The sequence below is a fragment of the Colossoma macropomum genome, unplaced genomic scaffold (genome assembly GCF_904425465.1).
Source record: "Colossoma macropomum unplaced genomic scaffold, Colossoma_macropomum, whole genome shotgun sequence".
NCBI lineage: Eukaryota > Metazoa > Chordata > Actinopteri > Characiformes > Serrasalmidae > Colossoma > Colossoma macropomum.
The window spans coordinates 35,348,652-35,366,106 of record NW_023494784.1 but is presented as its reverse complement, the minus strand read 5'-3'; the positions used below and the strand labels follow the sequence as shown (position 1 = coordinate 35,366,106).

The window sequence follows — 17,455 nt, the reverse complement described above, 5'->3', positions numbered from 1 at the left end:
TGACACCTTCTCAGAAAGGGGAGCAAGGCCAGCATGGCGACGGCCTCCGAAAGCAGGACAGGTATACTGAGAGCAGCTTGAGATTAGCATGGTGTTAGCCTAAGCAGCATTACGCAGCTTTCCCCTTCAGTCTAAGAGCATGGACACAGTTACGTAACCTGAAAAAAGCTCCACTCAAGGAGCTATTGGCCACTGGATAGCTAGAGAAAATAGAAGTTAAAAGGATTATTGCTGTCTTTGTGTTGTCTATTTCTAACTGTTAGTAGTGGTGCAACATAAGGACAATGAAAGGCGATTTTTAAGAAAGTGTGGTTTGTCTGCAGCAGTGTGCTGTGTGTGTACAGTGTAGTTCATTTAAGATAGATTTTGGAATGCCCGGACTGAAAGTTCAAGAAGATCAGGTTCCCAAACAGTAAGAGAGAAAGTTTGTTTTGGCTCAGAAAACTGATTGGAAAACTCAAATTACAACTGATATTCTGAAAGCAAAACTAGCATTAAATCAGAGGTAATGAGAGCTCTGTCAGTGATGCACAAACATCTTATGATGATTTTAGTTCAGTAATCCTTTTGGAAAATCAGGTCAAGTGTGGTAGTATTAGTCAGAACCCTCCGCTGCAATGGTAATCAATGGACACAACGTGTACCCAAGTGTTTGTCTTTAATGGAGAGTAATGGATAATGATTTCTTTTACAGTTATAAATGGAGGGAACATTCAATAAAAGGTTTCCACATTTTTTAAAAAAAAATGTAAATAGGACTGTGAAAGAGAATAAAAGCTGGAAATCATCAATTTGTATACCATAAATAGAATAGCATACATTTAGTAGGCCTGCTCATGTCACCCACAGGAACTATGTGAATATCCGTAGCTTTAAAAGCTTAAATATTTTAATATTTACCATGAGTGAACACATGCAGAAATGGCTTTAAACAAGAGAAACATGTCTCATTCTGGTGATAAGTGGATGGTAGAAATTCATATCATTGCATGAGTATATGATTTTAGTAGTGGTGGCACAGTTATTAATGTATTAACTGTTAATGCCACTAATGTTTTTGTAATGCTGGTAATGCATTTTCTTAGTTTGAACATTCAAACCATGCACTATGACTTCACGACTGTAGGCCTCTCATTCAAATACAGCTTTTAAATGAGTTTTTGGTAATGATAATATCAATGGTGTGTTATAACTACTGCCTCTGTGATGTTTTTATCGTTGAAGTACATCAGGACTGAAGTATCATTTACAAGCAAATCTCACCACTAGCGCAGGCAATATCAGTAATATCAGTAATGTTAGCACTGGGAGGACACCTTCATCAGGCTACGCTGGGCAGTGCTCGCAGGAGTCCTGTGGATAAATCAACATGTAACAAACTAACAAAAGCAACCAAAATGGAAAGCCTCAGTTCCCCTTTAAAGAGAACAGAGTTTTGTGAGTGTGAGAGGGCTACAATCACGGCGGAGTTGAAACGTGCTCTCACTGGACGTTGGTGATGACAAATGAAAACTGTTTGTACCTTATTTTTCTGTTCACCCTCCGTTCATGTGATTTTCATTTTCAGATTCTTGTGAATGCTGTGTTCACATGATGAAATGAAATGTTAATAATGTTATTGAATTACTAAAAGTAATCAAAATGCTCTGATCTCTATTCTGAAGCTTGTTTTGTCCACATATGCAGCTATAGCAAAATGCAGTGCTTTTAAAGATAGAAAAAGTCATTCCAGTTAACTTAAAATAATGAGATTAATCCTAATTATGTATTTTAATTGTTTGACAGCCCTAGTTTTTTAGTGATTTTAGTTCTTAACATTCAAAAATGTAACATAGGTATTGACTCTGATTATGCACAGCAATGACAGATCACTTTTTAAAGCTACTTAGAAAGGCCTAGCTTTTTTGGAATATCTGAATTGTTGAATATCTCCTCCCTAATATGCGTACATATATTTTCTTTCAGCCCTTAAGTGTGTGTGTCAGCTTTGTGCGAATCACACCTGTGAGACGGAGGCTGAGGGAGCGTGCTGGAATTCAGTGATGCTGATCAATGGGAAAGAAGAGGCTGTGAAGTCTTGCCTCTCTGCCAGTGAGCTGAAGGGCCAAGTGTTCTGCTACAGCTCAAAAAACGTCTCCAAACGCAACTGCTGCTTCACCGACTTCTGCAACAACGAGACCCTTCACCTTCAGCCAGGTACCATGCCCCTTGATCTTGTGGCAGAAATAAATGTGAAATTATATTTGTGTCACTTAAAGCGGTAGTTTGGCCAAAAATCTAATTTACACAATCTCCCTTTACCCCAAAAGTAGTCAGTAAGCTAAGACAGGTTGGGTTTCCAAAGTATTGCACTGGAGCTATGAGGTTAAAGTAGTTAGCAAACAATGGCACCAGTTAGCAGCGTGCTACGTTTTGCAGCATGCTACGAATTTGGTGTGTTTTTTATTGCTTAATGTGGCCAAAATCCACCTACTAGGGCAGGAAAGGGCCATGACTGACATGTGAGCTGACCAATTATAAACCATTGTTCTTATATGATGTGTAATGGCAGACAATTGTCAAAACATTAACAAAAATAGATCTACATGATCAAAAATAGATCTACAGATCTATATGCTTTAACAAAAATAGATCTACATGGATCAAAGTAGTATGAGTCTACATGCTTCAACAAAAGGCCTGCATGAAACAAACATATACACCAAAAACTCACATTCCTATATCTGAATTGATCTCAGCTCGGTAAAATGATTGCTTGGCAGGATGTGGTGTTCTCTTTCCTATTTCACTGTAAATAATAGAAGCAGCAGTACCATTTAAGTGGGATTTTCCTCTTTTTTTGTGTGTGTGTTCACATATGTGGTCTCAGACTGTTACCCTGCTAGACGATAGAGGCGTTGATCCTTCTCAGTTGCGCTGTGACATAATATCCTGGCAGGGTTACGAGCAGGCAGGCAGTGCAATCTCCCAGCCAAGGGTTATTAATACCTTACCACGGCCTAGCGGGGGAGTGCACAGCCTCTGAACTGGGTGCCTGCCTGGCTGGTACATCATACTGGGGGAGGACAGGCTGGAGCTAAAGCACTAGATTCAATGCTTCAAAAACTCTCATATACCAGTGATTAATGATAGAGTGGTTATAGCTGAAGCCCACAGTGCTTCATGGGGAGATAATCAAACATAGACTCCAAAGCATTTAATCAGACCCGAGTCAAACATGCTGGTATTAATATTTGTGGTCTTGGACTTCTTCTCTGGTTAATATGTCCAAAGCTTAGTGGTTAGTTTATCACTATTCTTTGACTGGACAGTACAGTGAGACAACATTAGTGGATTTTTGGGGGGATTGCTTTTGTTGGTTGTGATTAGCGATTTACTGTTGTTTTCAAACTGTAAAATGTCTGGCGAGTCTATCGTTTAGTGTACAAATCATTTGTTTTACAGACAGATAAAGACTTGTTTAGCCAAATTGAACTTCTTGTTCTTGGGCTGTTCTGTCAGTTATATTAGTTGAGTTACAGTACTGTGCAAAAGTCAGAGACCACATTTCATTTGTTTAATATCCAGTCAAAACCACCATTAAGTACAAGTTATGCATTTTCAGGAGATATTTTTGTGGAGATAAAATAGAAGATAATCCACTTGCAGAAGGAAGGACAAAGTCAAAGGACAGTAAGTGGAAAAAACTGAAAAGTTTTCAAAGCTGGAGATCAAACATTTTTTACAAGATATAGATACAAAGGGGCTCTCAACAACTGTGCATGACCTGGTGGACCACCTAAACTGTCCCCATCAGATAGGCAGTACTTAAAGCTTGCATCTGTGAGAGAGGGGAGAACATCAAGCTCCGCTCTTGCTCCCGATCTGAAAAAAATCCACAGGTGCTTCTGTCCATCCTTCCACTGTGAGAAGACAAGCCACTGTGAGTCTAAAAGGATGTGTAGTTATTGGGAAACCCTTACTGAGAAAAGCTTATTAGGCCAAAAAACAGAGAAGCTGCTGGTGTTCTCAGAACAATAGAGTCCAGACCTCAACACCACTGAATGTGATTGGGATTACTTGGATCATGCAAAGCAGAAAATGCAACCAATTACTAAGACTGAACTTTGGAGGTGTGGAAAAATATCCCTGCAGATTTCTTTGAAAAGCTGAAAACAAGTCTCTGAAAAGAATGGAAGCTGTAATACAAGGGAAAGATGAACACATTAAATTCTGAAAAAATGGAGTGTTAAACTGAATTGTTGAGGCTTCTGTGTAATTTTCTATTAAAAATGTTTTCTGCTTTTTCCCAGATTCAGAAAAATCAGTAACTTATACCTAAAGGCCCTTTTGACTAGAAATTTTATAAATGAAATGTGATCTTTGATGCACAGCACTGTGTCTGCTGATTATTAATTATGTAATTAGAATAAAAAAAAATGAAAAACACAAAAAAAATTTAACTAAACAATATCAAATCATATGTAGTTTTCCAAAGATTACGTAATACTTTTTTGTGTAAAAATTACTTTTAAAAACACTTAATCAAAAGCCTATAAAACACTGAATTAAATATATGCATTATTATTCTGCAAATTGCCAATGAATCATTGCCAATTTATTGAGAAAATCACTTTTATTCTTTTCAATAAATTAATCAAGTAATTTGTAGAGTTCTAATTCATGTTATATTAAAGTGGCTGAGTCAGCATGCTGCATGACATCCCTGTTGTGCAGAATAGGAGCCACCACTGTAACGTTGCCCTTTTTTTAGCAGCGATTTTCACCTCGAAAATTTAATGTAGACAAAATGTCATGGCCTGACTTTCCTGGCTTACGGGGTTGAGGCTCCAGAGATAATCGTTTTGATTTATTACAGTTTGGATTAGATGTATGCTAATCCTGAGGACTAACCGTACGCTGTACACTTTTTTTCGGTTGGGTTCTGGCATTATGATATTACAGATGGCGAGATGATGACATTGTTCTCTGACCCCTGTGAACTTGTTTCACTGTAGCTGTATACCACAACACACAAGCTCATGAACATCATGCACAGTGATTATGCACCGAGAACAAATATACATGATACAGTACCTGTCAAAAGTTTGGACACAATCATAAAACTTTTCCAAATTTTAGAATAATAGTAAAGACAAAACTGTCTTCTGTTTTTGATTCTTCCAAGATGGGCTTGCTGAGAACTCGTTGGCTTGTGAAAACTAGTTGGAGCATTTAATTTTTTTTTTGCTTTGGAATTAAATTCTTCTATAGATAATACCTTCAATATTTCTAGCGGCATTAGAAACACAAAAACAAGTTGACACTGATCTGAAAACAGGTATCATTATTGGGCCGATGTCAGCAGAAAATACTGGTCATCAGAGAGAATGAAAGAATGAATGGGATCCAGTCCTGTAACAAATCTGCCCTGAAATAGCACTCATTCACATTTTGTGATGTGATTTTGTTAAATCATGTAAATTTGTTTTTTTGCAAAACTGTTGCTTTAATCAAACGTTTTTGGCTCACCAGCTCTGCAACAGTAGAAAGTGGCTTGAGCGTAATAAGCTCCTTTTAGAGGCTCATTTTAAGTAAAGTTTTTAATTAAGGTTTAATTTTTTAAATGGAACATTTTGGACCATTGTTGGTCAATATTCAAGGTTTCGATATCAGTTCTGTTATCCAAACAGAAAAAAAATGGTATCATGTGATCTCTAAGTTACTCTAAAGTGAATTCTTCAGATTTTCCAAAATGTCTGTGTAATTAAACCATCAAGATGTAAACAAAGTCATTTAGATTGGTTTGTTGTAAAATGCTCCATTTTAGAGAAGCTTACTGAATCAGAATTATTCACAGTGGTGGTGACAGGAACCAGACGTCTGAAACGTTTAATGCCCTAAAAGCTACATCACAGAAAACTATTACATGCAGTGTTTACGAATACACTGCCTGATGCCTCAGACATTATTTTTAGTTGCGAAATTCATTCATGCAAGGCATCATAAGGACAAAGAAAAGTTATTTTTACAGATTTACCACTATTTTACCATCATCAGCGTTACATATCAAGAGGATACCTGTAGATTCACTGGTGGTTTTAGATTTGCATTTTATACATTGTGACCCCTGGTTCCTGTCACCCCCAATGTAAAGAAATCTATAAAACTATCAATTGTAAAATTATTAATTATGAAATTGTCTATAATGCAGCATTTCACATGACACCACTCTGAATGATTTTGTTTACAACCCCATGACAGAACTGTATACACACACACATCATCTAAACCGTTTATCCTTCTGGGTTGCGGTGGGGTGCTGGAGAGAACTGTATAGAATATTAGAAAAAAATCAGTGTAATTCAATGGAACTACAAGCCTTTAGCTCAGTTTCTTTAAGATGCTTTCAGTCAGTTCTCTCCAAACATTTGACTAGTACTGTATTATTGTCTCCAGAAAAAAGTTCTCTATAGTCTAGAACATGGCAGCATTTGTGTACAGTTTGTCTCCACAACTCGATTCCTTGTTGCCACACAACCCAAAAATATTTGATAATCTGCCATGTTAAGCGCTGAGAAGTGGAGAGAAGTGGAGGAAGTTCAAATTTCCTCTAGATATCTCCTTCAGGGTGTGTTGGAGGATCCTTCAGTGAGTCCTTTGTGGAAGAGAATTACACCTTCAAGTAATAGCATGACTAATGTATGTGAAAATAACCCAGCTTCCTTTTTAAGAACAAAAAACTATGGTCCTGACAGCAACAATGAGATGCAATGTGTGGAGCATTCCACCGAATTAGTTTAAAGTGTGGTCCCACATTAAAAATGATAAATGATTAAATGATTTAAAAAAATGAAGTATTTAGATATGTACAAGGATTACATTATGATCTGTTTAAACCCAAGACATTAATTGAGATAGTAATAAGATATATATATATATATATATATATATAGATATTTGTCTCAAACCTTAAATTTCAACTTGTGAAAATAATACTTACATTTTTTTTCAGTATTTTAAGACGAAGCTGAAAGATTTTGAGATTTTAGAGCAGGAAGCAAGGCTGCATCCCTGTCCCTCATGGCCACATGGTGACCACCTAGATCCCATTGTTTTGAAGTACATGTGTCCTGAAGCCTGAACATCATTGTATAACTTTAAGAATTATCACTACTGAAACACATATTTTCTGCAATTAAGCAAACTTTTTTGAGTGTAAATGAAAATGTCATAATTTTATATTTAGTATATTTAATTTAGTGTTTTTGAGTTATGCTCAAAAGTAGTTAAAATTGTCACTGATAAAGTTTTGGAGGCATAATTATTATATTGGTATTGACAAAATGGAAAGTTCAATCATAATCATAATTTCATTAAATAAACATAATTAAGATATAGGGTCAAAAGGATTTTAGTCTAAAGTCCAAGACAGTTAAAAATCCAAAATGTGTTTTCAACTCATGAAAAACACATGGAACCAGTTTAGCAGTATGATCCTCATATATTCTAAAGTAGCTGGACTTTGTGGGTTGGATTATGTCTTCTGAAGAGCGCTCCTGTTTGAGGATAAGCCAGGTTAAATTTAGATCGCTTGTTGGTGAGGGGGATGTGCCAGTAGTTGCGTTGGTACCTCGTTACCTCCTTTGACCTCGTTAACTCCCTTTGTTGTTTTCTAAACTTTAATGAAGGTGACCAGGAGAGGAGACGAGTAAAAGTTAGAGAGAGCTTCCGTATCTTATGTCTGTCTCCTAACACCCCCACACCCAAGTGTCAGCTGTCAGCTAGTATAATAAGCAGCACAGCTTGAGATCTTGAGCTTGATTCTCCATGATGGAAAGTATGGTATCATGTAGAGACTCTTCTTTTAGATTGGTATTGTGAAAACTGTTTTCAGCAGTTGTTGCTGCAGTATTTCACTGGGCCAAAGGCCTGGAGCGTGGGGACTGGGGTAAAATAGCATTGGTGGAGGCAAATGCCAGCTGTGCGTATAACGTATGTGTACAGATGCACACATTCGAGCAAATTAAACACACTTTTTTATCAACATCATGAAACTTTTCTGATTTTGTAAAGTAGTTTTTAGACTTACTCACTTCAGGCTTCATTCAGACCTTAAAGAATAAGTTTGGCAAAGAATCAGTTTTACACAAATGTCCCTTTACTCCAAATCAGTCAAGACAAGTTTGGTGTCTGAACTTTTTTCTTTGCTTTTGCGCTGGAGCTACGAGGATAAGGTAGCTAAAAAGCTTCTAATCATCAATTAGCCTTGTCTAAACTGCATGCTGAAACCATCACATGCTTGCCTCAAACCACGTTGAGCTTCCTAAATAGACTTGCTGATGCGGTTTCTTACACTGTATGACATACTGGTATCTAAAAAGGGACAAAAATAGCTTGCAGAGCTAAAAAACAGCTTCTCTTTGTTAGCCACATTAACTTTGGAGCTCCAGTGCAAAATCAAAAGAAGCAAACACCAAACCAAATGTGTTTTGGCTGTTCAGCCACATTTTGGGTAAGGGGAAAACTGTCTGTTTGATTTTTATCTGAACTATTCCTTTGATCAGCAAACGTTTTGTCCCATGGCACTGGAGTTATGGGCCAGTGAATCTAATGCTTTTTTCCAGAAGGTGAGACAGGAGGCCTGTGAACATTTCAGTGCATGATGGTAGTTTTCACACATAATTAGACAGTATTCTCAGTAGAGTTTTTCCTACTCTTATGAGTTTGCATCCTTGAGCAATTTTTAAAGGAGGTGCAAGACCCCCACAAGAAAATTATCCATAATATCCTGTTCTGCTTTGATAGATTTTTGTCTGTGGGTGTCCAGTGCCCGTGACTGAAGAGCTTCACTTTCTATTTGGTAGCACCTTTCTGCATCAGAGCTGTAATGTCTGTTACCGTGGTTACCGTTGCCGGGGCTTGTTTACTGAAGCAGAAAAGGGGGAGAAACGCGTGAGCGGAAAAGAAAACATTAAGATTAAGCTTCTTTATTAAATACTGCTGATGCAGATTAAAGGGGAGCACTGAGCTTCGTTACTGATGAAATGGCCAGGCTTCTGAAATGCGGCACTGATGGCCCAAAAGCTTCATATTGGACTTTACAGTGGATCCACTTATACAGCTACAGAATGGAGCTGCTGTTTAACCGAACTTCAGAAGGCCAGTCAGCAGCTGCTGTAAGCCCTGATGGGTGATGAAGTAAGTTTTTATGTGACTTATTCTCGACAGGCAGTCCCTGGGATTGCCAACACTGCCAAGAAAAAAACCTGCTTAGACCAGCATGAAATCCAGGCTGGTCTAAGCTGGTTTGTGCAGATCTGGTGCTGGTTTAGCTGGTAACCCAGCATGGTCATGCTGTTTGACCAGTATACCAACACCCAAAACACAACATATTCTGGTTTTGCTGGTGTTTTTGAAGCAGGGAGGCCACACTGAAACTCAGCAAAATGACAAAGGTTGATTTAGTTTTAATGGTTGGGGGTTATTAACTGAACTGCAGCTATAGTCTTTAAATTGTGAGTAACAGAACAGTAAGAAGATGCACCCAGAGATGCCATTTCATGGGAATTAAATAAAGCTTTGATTGAAAACCTGAAGTTAGACATGGTATTTATGGCATATATCACTGCTGTCGGAGCAAAACCTTGTATCTCCATTTTTGTCATTTTCTAGTTTTTGATATAATTTGAAAATCCCAATTTCCCTTTACATTGTGTATAATTTCATGATGAATGAACTGAAAGAAATGGCCAAGAATTATTTGTTTGTTTTTTCCTTCTCCTGTAAAGTTACCGTTTTGGAGGTACGAGGTTTTGTTCGGACGGCAGCGTGATACATATGCACAGGGTTTTTTTGTCAGTTATTGCATCATTGGACTTTGCAGAAGGCAACAACATGCCAGAAAGCCCTCTAATAAGTCAAAAACAAATCATTTTATTTTGTACTTTGACCACTCGCAATGACCATTAAATGTTCCACATGAGTTCCTGTGGGCTTTCAAGGCTTTCACATCATCCAGCAAATGTGCATATCTTTGATCAAAATAATGTCAAAATAACGTTGGCTAGTTTTTAACCATGTTATGTTAAAAGTTCACCAATGTGTTTTCAAATGCAAGGCGTATTTCAGTTGACCATTTGCAAAATTCTAAAATAGTCCCTTCTCCTTTAGTTATTGTTACATTTGTCAAACTTTTAGTAAGGATGGCTTAATACAGTGAATCTTCCATGTGACTTTTTTGGTAGTTATCTAAACCGTGGCAACAAATAATCCGAGTTTCTTAAAGCTGAGGTTTCTGTAACCAGCTGGCCCCGCCAGCTAATGCTAATGCCTGTTAAAATGGCTGCTTGTGTTTATTCTTCTTTGTTAGCCTACTGTTATCATGATATACAAATCTATTATTTTCTCCTCTCTTGATACCTGCTAATTTCACACAGAGCTCAGATTCCTTGGGATCCAAAGAGTGAAAATTATTACAGAAATTGTGCTTCTCCATGAGTTTTTAGGACGTAATAGCTACTTAAACATCCATTTTCAAAGGGCTTAACATAAACGGGATAGATTTAAAATGTCGAATATAGGGTAAAGAACACTAGATAGAAAGATGAACAACGGCAATGAGTGCTTGAACAATGATACAAAGACAATAATTCTCCAAATGTGCAAATGTAATGTCACAGATTTAAATATACTTTGGTTGTTTTTGACTTGCTTCATGTAACTGTCAAGTTGCAAGGAAATGCATGAAAGTTTCAAAATGTAAAGCCAGCCTACAGGGTTCATACACTTTTTAAACAGTGGAATTCCATGACTTCATGAAATAAAATCAAAATCGTGTAGACGCTCAGCATTAAAGGGCATAACACCTTTTCACCATGTCTTAGTCCAATCATTCAGACTAATTTACAGCCACCATCATTTTTCCTTTGACTGACGAAGGAAGGAACATGTAGGGATGATTGTAACTGGCTGAGTGGTGTCAATCATAATCTTGCAGAGGTCATTTGCATATGTGATAGTAACGTAATTGCGGCATAACATTTTGTTCTTATCATGCAAACCTATATCTGTGTCACAGTTATAAGTGGTTGCGACATTGAACAGTGAACTTGAGAACATTGTGTTTAGTTCACAGACTCAGTTTATACACAGTAGGCCTTTAGAAATCCTATGATCTGAGCATCTGCTTGTCACTATACAACATAGGAAACCAGCACAACCACAAAATAACAGTTCAGATTGACCAGAATTGCACTTTCAGCATCTGTCTGTTAGATGAAATATCCCCCATTCTGTCATTTCAGTTTGACAACCTCATCACAAACACAGATGTGTTTTCAGGCACAAACACTGTGTTGCTGTAGTACTTCAGTAACGCTGTGTCTGCTTATCTCAGTACTGTTTTTGAGAAGCGCTTGTGTTGCCATGCTGCTGTGTCCAGGCTGAACCCTCTGGCAGACTGAATTCTGGGAGAAAGGAGAGGGAAACGTGTTTTGAAATACTTGCCTCTGTCTTTTGCTGGTGACCCTGTGCAGATGCAGCAAGAGTGGGGCCCTCGGGGAGAGGGACACACCAGGGTCCGGTTTAGACCAGCTTGGCCGTTTTGCTCTGAACACACTGCAGTGCTGAAATGCAGATTTTTACAGCTCTGTTTATTTGGGATGTTAAAGCGCAATTTAGTTGTATCAATTTTAGAATGTTGGAATCGATTTTTACCAATTATAATAATATTCAGTAAAGTATGTATTTATAGTAGTATAAAAATAAAGTGTGTGACTATAATTATTTTCGATATGTCAGTATAATAGTGTTCAGTAAGCAAATAATTTTGGTTAATTTTGTGAAACACTGAATTCATTTAACTACTGTGAATAAATTAAACTACTGTTAAATTCCATTTATAAATGATAACTTTGTTTGATTTAAACATACTCAGCTAACTATTCCAGGTATCGGTGTTTGAATACTGAAATCACTGTTTGGGTATTCATTGTGTTTCATCACAGAAAGACGGAGAAAATATATAAGCTAACAATTCAGTCAAACACTTGATTTTGTTTTAACAGGACTGTAAAAGTGATTGTTTTGCTCATATCTGCGAATAATTATGTTATACTTTGTTACTTCAAAACACAAAGGCCTTAAAGTGAGCGTGTGGCCAAGGACACATTGTTAAGGATGTGACCGAGAATGCAGAGGTAGCACAGCTTTATTGTTAACTAAGCCAACTACTCTAGCTGATGTTAGTTTGGTCCAGAAACAGTGAAAACGTAGCACTTGAGTGCGTGTGGTCCACTGAGAAGAAAAGGCCTCATTTAGAAGACCTCATGCAGACTAGTGCTGATCAGCATCCAATGTTGCACTTGGTAGCTTCAGTGTTAGCTCATTACTTCATTTGAAGCGGCACTGATTTCCTGTGGCTATTTTTGAACAATGAAGGATGTTTTTAGCCGTGTTTCTTTCTTTCTATACTTAAATATCAAAATTAGAATATACAAATATCAAAAGTCTGAATACGCATGCCTAGTACCAGGTTAGTCACACCATCTCTCAAACTTTCATGATTTCATCAGTGCTGTTTGGGCAGTTTTGTAGTGAAATTGAGAAATGCCAACCTCTGATTAGTTTCATTAATCATTGACACAGCTGTGTGGGTCTGATTGATTAGTAAATGACTGGCTTGTATTTGAATCACACTTGCCTTCCCTGTGGGACGACTGACTGCCTTGCTATGTCTGAGTTTGTCCAGATGAAATCAGTGCTGCTCTGTCTATTCCAGAGCCCTAGAACTACAAACCTAGACTAAACTGTGTCTAGCAGTATGGTAGTTGAAATGCAGTGTGAACCATTTAGATGTTTAGAAGCTAATAGCAGCTGAATTCCACCTCTTGCCAATATTAATGCTTTAAAATTACTTTTGTTTGTCTTTACTCTCAAGACTTATTATCCTCTATTATAAATTACTCAGTTACTTAACTACAGTGAGACTAGTATGTAAGTTATGTAATGTAGTTGTGCGAGTGAGGAACTGAAGTATGGATCTGCATACAGGCTTATAGAGTTTAAGAGGTTAAGTAACTATATAAATTCAGGTTCAATGCTAATAGATTGAAGCATGATTAAAACTTACATCTTACAGCTTACAACTGTTTCCAGCTCCTGGCAGTATTAACTAGCTGTTTTTTTTCAAGTCTACTAAGCAGCAGGAAGCTCTTAATTTTAGAGACTGTTTTTCTCCTGAAAGCTTTTTGGATGAAAATGCGTTCAGAAGAAAGCAGCTGTTATGATGTGAGGAAATTGCAGTCTGGCAGGTACAAAATGGGCCAGTTTCCCAGACATGGATTAAGCTTAGTCTTGGACTAAAAGGTAGTGCCAATGGTGAACCACCACTGGAAATTCTTTTCAGTCAGACTTAGGCTTAATTTCAGCATGGGAAGCTGGAACTTTGTCCACAAGTATGCAGACACCTATTTATCCAGAGTTTCCCCTGAAACAAAGGGTATTGATAGAGAGATTGTCCCCCTTTGTTGCAGTAACATCCTCTGCTCTTCTAAGAAGGCTCTATTCTAGATGCTGGAACATTACTGTGAGGATTTGTTTGCATTTATCCACGAGAGTATTAGTGAGGCCAGGTACTGATGTTAGATCTTAGATTTTTAGTTCTGAATCACAGCTCCTCCCAAAGGTATTGGATGGGTTGTTCAGTCTGATCGGGCATGGTGTGCTTATATACAGTTTTCTGGTTGGATGTTTTTCGTACATTGATCGTTAAATGATTTTCCATTTAACACCTAGCAACACCCTAGCAACCATCTGGGAATTGGTTAAGCTGTGCAATCACTCTGTACTTTGTTTAGAAAATGCACTTTTCTAAATAAATAAATGGTTTCTGGATACCTTTGTACATAAAATGTAGCAATGAAGATTTTCCACAGAGAGATGATTACAAATCTTTTTTTATTTTATTTTATTTTTATTCTTCAGGTTACTCTTATGTCTGTGTTTTTTGTTTTTTTCTGCCTTGTTCTGTGAAACAGTTAAATGGTACACATTCACATCCATAGTAAAAGCCTACAGGAGAGCCATATAGAGACTGTCCAGTGATGGATGATATTACTCATTTGAAACTGACTATGAAAGACCGAACACCTGAATGACATTTACGCCTGTCTTTATTTTTTATTGTCATGGAGTCATAGCCATTAAACTAAGCCATAAAGTCACTTTGGAAAACGCCATGTACTGCAAAAGTCAAGTGTTACATTTGCAGTGTGTTGTTTATGATGCTGTGCTTTCTGTCAGTTTATATATTGCTCATAATAACAATCATGATTGTGATTATTAAACCTATATTATAATTTGGGGTGCATAATGGAACGGGCCATAACAATTTATTATTTTGATTTTAGCTGTGTTGTAATTTTATGACATAAATAAAGTGATGCAAGTAAGTGCAATAACACTGTATTTAAATGTTGCTACATCTATACCAAAATGTCGTAACTTAATTATGCATGACTCATTCTGCTGAACAGCCTGTTGCCTCTTACTTTCAGTTTAGCACTTTATTTGATTTCATGCAATTTAAATAGGCAACAAATTTGTCATTTAAGAATTTAAAATGCGAGTTTGGCCCATTAAAGAGCAAAATGTTATTTATTATGACTTTAGCTAATAAAAAGCACTAGTGCTAGTATGTTTCGTGTGTTCTTGTAGCCCACACGATGTGAGCATGGGTTATATTGATAAAGGTTAAAAGAAAAAACCTTAGGCTGTAATGATAGCAGGCCATAAAAATTCATAATTGGTGCAGATCTAAAAATACGCAATGACCTTGAAATGCAACCCAAAATGTAATAATACAAATAAAGTTATAATACAAATAAAAATGCATTTTTATATAAAAACAATCTATAAAATTAAGTTAATATTTAGGTTTTCATGTCACTAGTTGATTTTTTACTGTGTTTTACTGCGTTCATGGCCTGCAGTAGTCATGCACTGAAGGAAGCGATGAATAAAAAACTTCCTTTGTATTTCAGACTCAGTGCTTTCCTCCGTCTGCCCTGTTTGGCTCTTCTTTTAGAGCTCATAGCTTTTTTTAAAGACTGCTTTCACATACTAAAGCTATTTCACAATCGGCCATCTGAATCTCTCTGACTTAAGCTCTGCTGACGGTTGAGCTCCAGCATAACCTGAGCAGGATGAAATCATTTGTGGCTCTGTGCACTCAATCCTAACTATTCAACACTAATTAACACCTCCATATCTAATCATAGTCCACTGACAGGAAGCTGCAGACAGACTCATGCTTTCAGGACGCCAACACTAGAGGGCGGAGTGGCATCTAAGTTATTATCTTCTTATTCTTCACATTTAGTTGAATGATTGTGCAAACAGCATTCTTCAGTATTTGCCTTTTTGCAAATACATTGAAAAAATGTGTGAGGTCTCGTTTATGACGTCTGAAGCTCAGCATATTGTTGCCTTCAGACAAAATACTTGGATCTTTAAAATGGTAACTTTTAATGGAAGTTAATGCAGAAAGATTTTTATCTCAAGCAATATTGAACAATTTCAGTTGGTACATTCATCATGAAATTTTCACACTATGTGAAATGCAGCTGGTATTTTCAAAGTCAATAATGAATATGACAAAAGTTGTGATGCAAGGTTTTGCTCTGACAGGTAACAATATTACATTGATCTGTTGAAGCGTTATAGCCCTCCTACACCACTTCACTCAGCTGAGGCTTACTGGAAACTCTTAGAATCACTCACAGCTTAGTTGGCAGGAGATCATTTTCTTATTTAGCTCCTAAACTTCTAGAGAATATTAGCAATGCTAGCTCAATAGATGTTTTTAAATCCTAATTAACACTAGCAAATGCCTAATGTCTTGGGGCTATTATTGGTAATGGTGCTGTTTGTTTAGACCATTGTACGTTATCTTTTTCAATCTTGTACTTCCTAGTGTGTAAAACACATTGAGATTTTGTACATAAAATGAAATGTGCTATATTAATAAAGATTATTATTAGAATTTTTATTATGAATTCAGGTGAATACTGGGCAGATTAACTACAAATTACCTTGCAAATGACCAGATACACAATGTAACAGTGTGTCAGTGTGACAGTGTGACATTGCAACCGCTCTTAGTTTTAGTGCATTGACCATATGTCCATTTTCTATATTGGCATTGATATCCTACTAATGCTCTGTACCTCAGTGTACTCACAGTGTGCTAAATGCTTTAATCAAGATCGCAAAGGGGGAAAAAATATATGGTCATTTTTAATGGTCCACCCAATGTATTTTAATGAAGCTATGCTTCTAAAAACAAAAACATTTCTTTTTTCAGTATTCTGGTATCAGTAGATTGAGTCCTGACTGTACATTTTTGTGCGTTTTGTGTGTGTGTTTGTATATGCGGTACAGGAGTATCCTCTGATGGCTCAGGTTGGGGCCGGCTGGAGTTGGCAGCTGTGATCCTGGTGCCGTCGTGCCTGTTGTGTGTGGGTGTGGTCCTGGGTCTGTGTGCTCTTCAGAATCAGCGGTGTGTGCACAGTAAAGCCCGGAAACAAGACCCAGAGGAACCGCTGGATGACCAGAGCCTCGTCTCACCTGAGAAATGCCTGAAAGAACTGATATATGACATGAGCACGTCAGGCTCAGGATCAGGTGAGGGGGGAGAGAGAGAGAGAGAGACATGTTAACTCATCAAAGGGCCCATATCGCAACCAAATTTCCATCTAAAAGGAGCTTGAAGTAATATGTAAACATTGTCAAAGTTTAAAATACTTTTCACTGCTCAGTCCATACAGTTCATATGTAGAAATGATGCTGCAAAAGTAGCCCATTTTGAAATGATTGCTTCTGTGATGTCACGCTCCCAGTTGTTTTACATCCACCCTCCTATTCAGCCTGCAGCAGATTAGCTCCACCCATGCACACTGAATTTCTAGGGAGTGCTTCAGCTTTGAGTATATTTTAAATGGGGCACAATACAGGCAGCCAATCAGAACAGAGCTCATTTATCTTAGATATATGAGCTCATATATATCAGACATATATATCAAGTTTAAAGGCACAGTAACAAAAACAGCCTGTTTAATTCTAAGAGATAAAGAGAGGTTGGAAAATGGTTATGTTAAAAGTGAATGAAACCTTTTTGGATGCATCCACATAATTGCCGTAAGCCGACCTCAAGGAAAAGCTTAATTGCAAGAAAAATGCAGGATATAGCCCTTAAAATAGCCCAGACCCACTGAATAACTCAGCCTGTGACTGTATCAAGAGTCATACAGGCTGCACTTTGAAAGAAAGAAAGAAACAGCCTGAACCCACACAGGCCATTTTGGTCGGTCTACTAGTATAGACATTGTATTTCAAATTCATGTATATGACTTGGTTTAAGTGTAATTTACAGTGCTGTGGCTGATACTGTTCATTAAGTTTATTTATTACACAT

General features: G+C 37.3%; 1 protein-coding gene across 1 annotated transcript in view; it reads left to right on the top strand.

The window, feature by feature from the left end:
- The window catches only part of LOC118807903 (activin receptor type-1C), a 42,884-nt gene that overhangs the window by 6,149 nt on the left and 19,280 nt on the right, over window positions 1-17,455 (top strand). The window contains exons 2-3 of the mRNA XM_036570089.1: window positions 1,966-2,196; window positions 16,423-16,665. Coding sequence (XP_036425982.1) covers window positions 1,966-2,196; window positions 16,423-16,665 — 474 coding nt within the window. The remainder of the gene's footprint in view (window positions 1-1,965; window positions 2,197-16,422; window positions 16,666-17,455) is intronic.